Source organism: Montipora capricornis, chromosome 2 (assembly GCF_036669925.1).
Source record: "Montipora capricornis isolate CH-2021 chromosome 2, ASM3666992v2, whole genome shotgun sequence".
NCBI lineage: Eukaryota > Metazoa > Cnidaria > Anthozoa > Scleractinia > Acroporidae > Montipora > Montipora capricornis.
The window spans coordinates 45,101,339-45,111,338 of NC_090884.1; the positions used below are offsets into that span (position 1 = coordinate 45,101,339).

The following is a 10,000-nucleotide window of genomic DNA, read 5'->3' on the forward strand; positions in this document are numbered from 1 at the left end:
CGTGCAGACGGACGCAACCTTGTTGGCTAACATTGTTCCAACATTGTTGGGTGTTACATGTTGCACATCCTGTTGCATGTTGTTGCGTGTTAATAATAATAAATAATAATTGAAACTTATATAGCGCATTTTTCATAACGAACATGATCAAATGCGCTTTACAATTTAATAAAATGAATAAAAATAAATGAAATTACAAGCAGTGTTATTGGGAGTTGTTTCACGAAGTTTGAAACTGGTCAAACGTTTAGCCCCGTATAAACAGACGCAACATTGTTGTCCATTAACTCCCGACAATGAACATTGGGAGTTGTTGCGTCCGTTTGCAAGGGGCTTACAGTGCGAAGCACCTTACCGTGGCCACCCAACAAACTTTCACGTTTGACAACTACGTGTACTGGTAAGTCAACTCAAACAACCCATTCAACGGTGTTCAACTTACAACCGTGCGAACTTTGCAAGGATGGGTGACTGTTAATCATATTCGCTCACCCTGATTGGCGTATAAGTTTTAAAAAACTTTGTTAGGTGGCCACGGTAAGGCGCGTCGCACTGTAAGACGTAACATGGCATAATTATGCAGATCTAAACTTGACGTAGAATGCAAACCTCTTTGCGAAACAAGTTTGAACAAAGTAATTGTTTGGATTTCCTTAATTTCACAAATGGCGGCTAAGTAATTATTCTTTTGTCTTTATGCGAATCATCCTAACTACATTGTAGCCTCGTAAACACAAACAAAATTCAAAAGAATTTTGGTTCCAAAGTGAGGCTATTTGGGATGATAAGCACTAAGACAAAAGAATAATTTCTTGACCGCCATTTATGAATACGGTCTATACCAGTTAGGTTTTCTCGTAATAAAAGACATAAACGCCACGTGGTGGTAGTTTAGCGAGGAGACATCGCCTCAAGCTGTTTATTATTAACTAAGTGCTTGGGTGGACATGCAACGTAAGATTTTTGAGCCTCATACAGGTGTCTATTTCAGCAGACTGTAATTTTTTAATTCATATTTCGCCCAATTCAGTGTTCAGTTAGCCATAGGCAAACAATCTAAGCTAGAAGAGTCATTCTTATTCAAATATCTTTGTGTCTATTAATCTTCAACTGTCGGACACGGTCACTGGTCCACTAGGGAATTAATTAATCCATGCAACATTCAGTACGCATGAAAATGTACAACTTATTTCAAAATTTGGGTTTTTTCCATGCGATTATCCGACATTTTTAACGATGTCGAAAATGACTTTTACCTAAGAACAAAATTCAATTCACGGAAAGTTATTTGGGGAACGTTTCTTTGTTTACGATCGTTCGTGTTGCCAGTTCGTTTCTCCGCAAAGCCTCTCTACGTGACGAGCCACAAAGAATGTACCCCCTACACAGATCGTCCATTTTATTTGGGTATTTACAAAATATTTTTTATCCGCATAAAAAACTTTCCTTGGTCAGATGCAGGAAACAATATGGCGGTCACATAGCTACTTTTTCAACTCATGACTTTTGCCGATCGTTTTCATCGGACCGTATGGTCAGAGAAAAGAAGTTGAAAGCCACAGGTTTTCACAGCTGTTTGGAATCGTTGAAGTTCCATACCTAATCAAGGTAAACGCCCCTAGTTTTATCGGAAGCTGTATTCTTGACCTGGAAGGAGGCGTGCCTATAGTATGTACTTATTAAGGTTGATTACAACTTCCTTTATTATTATTATTAGGTGGAAACCGCAAACCCGAACTCTAGACAATGCGTCACTAACATGGAATGTAACCTAACAGGTTTACCAAGCGGACAGGTGTAGAAGGTTTTCAGCAAAGATCACCGAAGGTTCTCGCAGCTGCTGGTGCCAACGGAAGGGCGTCTTAGATGCTATCAGTTGGGATTTCAGATTTCATCCGGGCAAGGGTTTCACGAGGTTTGTTATTTCGTTCCTTTATTGGTAATAAGCTGATCAATATCAACCCGCTGGCTTTCGTAAGCGTATCTGAAAGATATTTTACACTTATTAAAAAAAATCCAACCGTAGAAGATCAATGTTTTCTTCATAAAAATGGAAATCGAAAATCGAGATCATTGGATTCCTCAAGCTTAAGTTTAAATTTTTTTTTTAATGTTTCCATGGATGCATTACCCCAAAATATCGCACATGATCCGTCGATGAAAACTTTGGTTTTAACCATTTCCGGACGACTCTGTCGGGTAACACTGTCTGTTTTCAAACTTTACACGAATTGCCTAAATAAATTTCCAAACAATTCCTCTAAAAACAAACAAAATTTGTCGGCATATACAAGCTGCTTAAAAACATTCGTCGAAGTATTTTTTTTTTTTGCAACATTGACACTACGCGTGCCGCTAACACGATTAATTGCTCATGAGTCGAAAGTTGCACTCAGTGTGCAGAGGAAGATGAGAGTTCCATAAAGATCCATAAACTCATCTACCCAGTCATGATCCCCAAGTTCTTCTAGAGGAAAATGTTTTTTGGTAAAAGAATTTATCTCAATGGAATGCACAAACTCATACTTAATTCATTAAGGAGATCAAGGTCACCTGTTGTTATTGTAATCACATTGTTTCTTTGGCAACTTCAGTCGTTTACAGTGACTTCGTGAGCCATAGATGCTGAAAAAGCGAATTCCGGCCAATACAAATTTAAAGTGGACTGCGTAGCGGTCTTTCTTTTTCGCTCTCTCTCACAGTTTTGTCACAAAAACAGATCTCTTGATTTTGTCACTCAATTTTGTTTCGCTTTCTTAGTTGGGCCTGATTGCAAGGATAACACCAGTTTTACGTTGTTAAAAGCCGAATCTATTATGCCTGACCTAAGGTACTTTGACAGTCCCCATTTGCTTTTCTCAAAATGTTAAATAAAAAGAGAGGATGCCTCCAAACATTCTACTGACATTGTTAGGGTCGCACCGGCTCAAGAAGTGATTGGGATCCTTGAGCAATTGTCGCAGGAGAACTAATCATTTTAGAAGTAACAATTTTTCTGTCCCCCATGAATTTCGTATTTTCGTGTCAGCCGCAGCTTTTGCGGGTTCAAATACCAAATCTAAAGGATCATAATATGATTTGCTTAGCCAAAGATAATCCTTGTTTATGAGCCAGCCACTGAAAACTATATCAAGTTTCATGGAATGTTCATTTTTTCAGTACTTTTTAACCGCGGTCATCTCAGTTGTGCTGAGAAAATCGATTCATAAGCACAGGGAATGACTTTTAAATGTTTACTATAATAAATAATGAAAATATTAAAAAATAGATATTGAAGTATCATTTATTGACAAGTGCATTCAACTAGCTCTCAGCTCGAAAAGTGCATACGCACTTGGATCGAATGGGCCTCTGATTGGCGGATAATGAAGATAAAAAAAAAACTAGCAGTGTGATATCGCATGTCTTTGGTGACCCTTGAATTTCAAAGTTGGAAATCCAGATAAGATCTTTCCAGGTGCAGAAAACGGACAAGTTGAAAATGGCTTCTTTTTCTTGTCGTTTTATTCCAGCTAGAAGCGTAAAGTGGTGACATGGCCGGGTTGCCTCTTAGGCGCCCACCTCCAGTGAGCACTATCTCTCCGCGAGACGTGATCTATCAGACAGTCGGATTTGACAAAGTTTGCATTCCAGTTAACGCCGTGATAGTGACTGAAAAGGAGTCGATATTTCTGGAGACAGCTCGTAATTTGGAGGATCTAAAGGCAGTCTTGATTGAAAGAGTCGGCTACGTTTACTTCGGGAAAATCCACAGCCGGGTGGTGTTCTTGTTAAACCCTCGCGGCCCAACCGCGGTCATTCAGGGCATTAAAAAACTAAAACCCAAAGCTGCTATATTCCTTGGCTTTTGTAAGTCTCTCCAAATGAGGCCCAGTGACTCACAAAGCAGTTCTTTTGATGTCGGGGATGTGATTATCGCTGAGACAGTGATTCGCAAGTCCCAAAAACATGGTAAACGTGAAAGCTTTCCCTGCAGTGAATACTTGGTCACCGTTTTCGAAAATGGGAAGTTTGGCTGGTCACCGCCAAAATACCGTGGACAGAGCGTACACGTTGGCAGCGTTGTCCAGATGGGAGATCTGGTGAAAAATGAAAAGGGAAATGCAATGGCTGAAAAAACCACGAACTTAGGTTAGTGAGAAAAACTTCAGGATATTATTCTGTTTGTCAGTAATTTTCTGCTGTATTCGGTGATTCGCTTACTGCAAACACAGCGTTGTCGAAAACGTTCAATTGACCCCCATAAAAGCATAAGTACTAACATTACAGCTGTTTTTAGGTAAGTGGCATAAGGCCAGAACCAGATTTCTTACTCTGTGTGCAAATCGCGAAGGCAGACACAGAAATAGTTTAACGTATCAAGTCTGTGTCTCCACAGACAAGAGTCCATTACCTAAGAGTAATATTTACCCACATTTGCCCAATCCCCAACAGCGTCAGAAAAGTGTCTATTATTAAACAAAGTTTTGCGGGAAAATAAACAATAGGCCAAATCGGCTAACTCTGAGTTGTACCCAATTCAAACCCTTTTTGAATAAAGCGTTTTGGTCCAGGTATTTCCATATCATTTACATGTGAATGCTACGTTATAATGCAAATACGATGCACAAAGAATCTTAACCCTGGGAGATTTGAATTGGGTGCAACAGTGAGTTAACCAATTTGGTCTATTGTTTATTTTTCCGCAAAACTTGGTTTAAAAATATACACTTTTCTGACGCTGATGGGGAAGAACATGAAGGCAAATTTGTTTATTTACTGTTCAACAGTGCAATACCTCTGCATGACGGAGGGCTTTTGCGCGAGTGACTAAAGGCTTCGACATTTTCCTCAACATCCGTTCGACTTTGTTGAAGGGTGATGTTAAAACCGTCTCTCCCTCCCCCTCCCCCTCCCCCTCCCCCTCCCTTTCAACGGTGTTCAAACATGTTGAAACGAAGTTGAATCGATGTTGACTCGATGTTGAATGAGCTTAAAAGCGTTATAACTTTGCTTCAACAACCGTTAAACATTTCTTTTGTTTTCGCGATTGGTGAGTGAAGTTGAAGCCGCTGTGCGTACTAATTGGTCACTCAATGACGTATTCATGTCCGTATCCATAGTAACAACCGCGGCTGCAGCCGTGGAGTGGACTGAATGTCAGGCCTCTTGTGAAGCTTTGTTGAATCAAATGTCGACTGAGTCGAAACCGTTTGTCACCCCAGCAGGCAACATCGTTCAACGTCATGCAAAAAAATCGAACAGATGTTGAAGCAAATGTTAAAGCCGTTTGCTTGGGCCTTGAGTTTGACAATAACTCTAAAAAACTAAATTGTGAAAACACTCCATACAAGTACATGTACCGCTGTGTTTCAGATGTTCTCGAATGCTGCAAGGACCTGGATAACGAATGGATCTCAATTCTAGGCGTGATTGCTACTCGCCGTTATCATAATAATTCCTCCTGGGAGCAGTATGTTGCAGCAGTCTTAGGGTCATTTGTTACTAAAGTGTTACAAGACGACCAAGTGTTTGCTCTTCTGGGAGGTGAAGGCCCAAAGCCTAGAGAGCACAGTTCCCTGTCTTGCTTCCCTGAGCAGGAGTCTGTCTCGCTTACAGGTAGGGTGCAAAGAGGAATGCGCCGAAAGGCATTGATGTTGCATTTAGGGTAGACGAGGGCAGACTAGTTAGGCGAAAATGTTAGATGAAAGCGTTAAAGTGAGAAAATATATTTATTAAAGGAGCCAGACTGACTGAAAGATAATTTGTGTAGTAAGGACAAATGACCAGAAACCATTAGCCAATAAGCACAACAAACACTCGCAGGCGCCAATAACAGTTGTTACATATAACTTTCATAACGCTACTGAGTTTGTGCGTGCGCATGCCTATGCGCGTCGTATGTGGGAACCATTTGTAAACATCGAAGTTCCTCTAAGAACGATGTCAAGAAGCAATCATTGGGTGCTTTTATCTGAGTTACTTTCCTTTCGTTGACATTTGTAGCATACTCGGTGAGCACAGGATGTGACATTACCCAAGAGCAAGTCCAGAAGCAGGCAGAGTTACACTGGGCAAAAATAAGAGGAGCTTATGACAAGGGGCTGCTTCACACATCACAGCTCATGCGCAGAACACAGTCAGAGATTGCCATACGAAATGCAGGGCACAGAGTGAGTAGTTTCTGCAAAAATCCAGTGGAAAATAGTGAAGAAAAAAATGCAATTGAAGATTGTGCTCAAGCCTCAACAGACAGGACGTCCCATTTCATTGAAACAGAGAACCGACTGTCTTTTGAGGGAGACCAGGGCGTCACCCTTCCACCCATCCCCTCCAACATTGCAGGAATTACCGCAAGAGCATTCGCATCACCACTCCAGCGGACGATGTCAGACCATTCACGGGCATCCCAACCGTGCCTTACATCCAGCATGGCGGTAAGCATGCAAGCTGCCTTGCTACCGCTTGGAGCGTCCCTCCAGAACCAAGGTGGCCGCCTTGAGATAATAAGTATCACATCTGAGGACAGGGCTCCAGTCAGAAGACAAGGAAGAATCCTTCCTCCGATAACTCTAGGACAGAACAAAATATGAATTATTATTGTGCGTGAATTAAGATTACACGTTCTGAAATGACTCACGACGGCGACAGCGATTGCAACGAGAACGCCAGAAACGACCAGCGATCGGTATCGCAGTATGATGAACTGTACACTATTCAGTGGTCCTCCGATCACGAAAGGATTAAGTATGTATTTTACTTTTGACCATAATGGTCTTGATTCAATCACGTGATGAGCTGCTACATTTTCTTTAGCCAAGACAAAATGAAAGGCCCCATGGGTACAAACATGGCCGTGGTGACATGCCGTCATGAGCAAACCAAGGATAGATGTAATGAGCCTGTGGCTGATTTGGACAGAGGTCAAATGTTTAAAAAGATTAAGTTAATGATACATAGCGATCGAGGCCGATGGAGTTTTCTAGTGTTTTTTAACAGGACATTTTAATTGTTTTTGTTTCTTGTAGGTCTTTCTTTTCTGATCTTTTCGTAGCCTGCGCCACAGACGAAACCAAACATCCGGTTGAATCCGTCTGCAAACCAGTGCCGAAATCTTTGTTCTGGGCCCCCAACAGCGTATCAGAATTTGAGTACGCGCCATGATTGGTGTGTTTAGGGAAACGATTGTTTGACAGGACTGGTAATAGCCAATCAGGTTAAAGGGAAATTTGAAACGCACTTCCGCTTGTGCGTTGATTCCGTTGGGGGTCCAGAGCAAGGGTCTCGGCGCTGCTTCGCATGCGTTACTAACCGATGTTAGATTACGTCTGCGACGCAGGCTAATTTTCTCGTACCAATGCCGATTTCGTTTTGTGTAATGTAGGAGATGGCATATGTTAAACCAGGTGAATAACTGAAGAGGTGTTTTTTTATGTTGACTCGGAGATACTTGGGAGAAAATTCGAGTGCTCCTACCTACCACCTTCCAATTACTAGTTGGGATGCTCTAGCACTGAGCTATAGGAGACTCGTGGAGCTAGGATTCGGGGATACTCGGAAAAATCCGAGTGCTCCTTCGCTGGAGTCGGACCTACGACCTTCTTCCTATTACTAGTTCGGATGCTCTAACACTGAGCTATAGGAGACTCGTGGGAGTTAGGACTCAGAGATACTCGGGAAAAAAAATTCCGAGTGCTCCTTCGCAGGAGTCCCAACCTACCGCCTTCCAATTTCTAGTCCGAATGCTCGTGCTAATACTGCCGGAGTTATTAAAGACGTTTGGGCGGGGGCCATTAAACTATTGTAGGTTTAGATGACAATAGTTCAGTCTGCTATACTGTTAGTACAAGCAGTAAAGTTTCAGCAATGCTCGTAGCGAAGAAGGAAATTAGGCCATTTTCGAAAAAGCCATACTCTTTGTTTGCCCTTCATTTTTTTTTTTTTGCATAAGCATTGTTTCCAGTTTCTCTGGGGACCAAGAGAAAATAAAAACAATGCTTTTTCAAAATTTTGGAGGGCAAACAAAGAGTATTATGGTCATTTTGAAAGTTGATTTTTTTGTCCATGCGATGAGTAGGTCATCTCACTTTCGAGCCAGTTTGTCTTGAGTGATCTGGCCCTTTTTAAGCGTTGTTTGGTAAGCTCAGTTAAAAGTGCCACATGTGAGCATAAACGTCTGTGTCCAAAAGACGTCTGGTTTGGCGGAGGCCAGTGCAGCCTACACAGTCTTCCGAAGTGAGTGACTGTCTACTGCACGTCCTCAACACCTGTGAAGACCGTTGCTTCTGCCTAGCACACAACTACATGTACAACACATTTTTGCTTCGCCAAGCGTTGTTTAATGGGACAATCTCTCTCACATAGAGAGTTCACTGAGCAGTTGTTTTGTACTTTTTTTTCTCAAAACTTGTGGGTGTAAACTCTGTGCTACTGTAAACTGCAAAAATCTGCTCTAGAAAGCTTTCCTCTAAAAAAAGTAGCTAAGCCGGCTTTTATGTAAACATGCAGTAAACTGCTCTTAAATTCATTTGGCTAATGGCAAATTCTACTACGCGTCTACGTACCCTTCTAAACGACTTTTAATCCGTTTGTACCAAGGATAACAAAGTTGAAAAGGGTTGAATATGAAAATTGACTTTTTTCTAAGAATTACAGGTTGCTTAGATATATGATTCAGATGATTATGCAAAGGATGTTTTTGCACAGGGATGTCGGGCTTTATCTTTCTTTTTTTATCAGATGAGCAGTGTGGTGAGTCATCAAGTTACTGTGAAGATTTCATTGATCACTCAACAAGTGCAAGCGACGGAGTATTTACAAGAAAATATTAAAAATTGTTTTGAGCACATTTATCACACAGTAAGCAAGTCGGCAAATAAGTACAACGATTTGTGGTGTACGTTGTATGCATGAAAGTCGTGTGTTTGGTAAAACAGCCTGTAGGAGGTGAAACGACTTAAAATGGTCTTCCTTTTTCTCAAAAAAGATTTATCAGACCTTTTCACTTAAAGACCCTCTTTGCGTCTGATTTCTTGCAAATTATACTGTTATTTGAAACCATTGCTCTTTTTCGCTTGATTTCTATAAGAAAGTAGCATTTCTGGCTTAAAGCCTAATACTGAAATGTGTAGAGAGCGGTTTTCAAATGAGTGTTAATAAAACCGAACCAAAAAAGAACATCGCATTGACCAATCATAACAAACGCATGCTGTCGAATGAACCAATCATTATGCCCAGCATTTCCATGCAGGAAGCGCAAAAGGCATCATGGACTGCTGACAAGTCTGCTGACAACAACCAATTACCAATCGAAGTGATGCAAGATCGTTCCTTTCGAGACTCAATTGATAATCGCTCTGAGAAACACAGTTTCGTACTTCCTATATTAAATATTGTGCTCTGACAGTTTGAAGTTCTGACCAAGGGTAACCGCTTACAGAGGATTTCCGCAACTTCAGATTTCATCGCAATTTTGTGCAGCTCTTTACACACAGCTTCATATCAGTGCCATAAGTAGGATCATTTCTGATCATGAAATGCACATCAACGTTTGAAGTGTTTTCCTTGACCAGAACTTCATCTTTGACGTTTTCGGCTACTATTGAAGCTAATTTCCAATGTACGATCAAAAACGACAAAGGCACTGCTTCCTGTCAGATTCTAAATAATCTGAATGTCTCTTACAGAGAGTGTTTTTCTTACGTGAGCAGCGGCAATATAAAGTTACTGAAACAAAATAGAAAATGTACTAAGAAACAGAGTGAAGTGTTTTCCTTGACCAGAACTTCATCTTTGTCTTTTTCGGCTACTACTGAAGCTAATTTCCAATGTACGATAAAAAACGACAAAGGTACTGTGTCCTGTCAGATTCTAAATAATCTGAGTATCTCTTACAAAGAGAGTTTTTCTAACGTGAGCAGCGGCAATGTAAAGTTACTGAAACAAAATAGAAAATGTACTAAGAAACAGAGTTCTAATTCCCCATAGAACATTTTGCGTTTCCAACATGACCTTCTAGTCA

At 40.9% G+C, this 10,000-nt stretch overlaps 3 protein-coding genes across 3 annotated transcripts in view; 2 read left to right on the forward strand and 1 right to left on the reverse strand.

Moving 5' to 3' along the window:
- Nucleotides 1–711, forward strand: part of LOC138038034 (uncharacterized) — an 8,279-nt gene extending 7,568 nt beyond the window's left edge. The window contains exon 6 of the mRNA XM_068883860.1: nt 1–711. This exon is cut by the window's left edge and continues 746 nt beyond it. The gene's annotated coding sequence lies outside the window, so the exon portion shown is untranslated.
- A 1,064-nt stretch (nt 712–1,775) lies between these two features.
- Nucleotides 1,776–7,395, forward strand: LOC138023610 (uncharacterized). Its single transcript, XM_068870634.1, has 4 exons — nt 1,776–1,915; nt 3,513–4,131; nt 5,356–5,598; nt 5,986–7,395. Exons 2-4 carry the CDS (start codon nt 3,534–3,536, stop codon nt 6,570–6,572), a joined length of 1,428 nt encoding a protein of 475 aa, XP_068726735.1. The 5' UTR covers nt 1,776–1,915; nt 3,513–3,533; the 3' UTR covers nt 6,573–7,395.
- A 1,307-nt stretch (nt 7,396–8,702) lies between these two features.
- Nucleotides 8,703–10,000, reverse strand: part of LOC138023618 (uncharacterized) — a 69,662-nt gene continuing 68,364 nt past the window's right edge. Inside the window, exon 29 of the mRNA XM_068870647.1 lies at nt 8,703–10,000. This exon is cut by the window's right edge and continues 139 nt beyond it. The gene's annotated coding sequence lies outside the window, so the exon portion shown is untranslated.

Excerpts from the sequence above, each read along its gene's own strand:
- LOC138023610 (XM_068870634.1), top strand. The coding sequence starts at position 3,534 with ATGGCCGGGTTGCCTCTTAGGCGCCCACCTCCAGTGAGCACTATCTCT. Across the intron at positions 4,132-5,355 it reads TGAAAAAACCACGAACTTAG|ATGTTCTCGAATGCTGCAAG; the intron begins GTTAGTGAGAAA and ends GCTGTGTTTCAG. Across the intron at positions 5,599-5,985 it reads GGAGTCTGTCTCGCTTACAG|CATACTCGGTGAGCACAGGA; the intron begins GTAGGGTGCAAA and ends TGACATTTGTAG.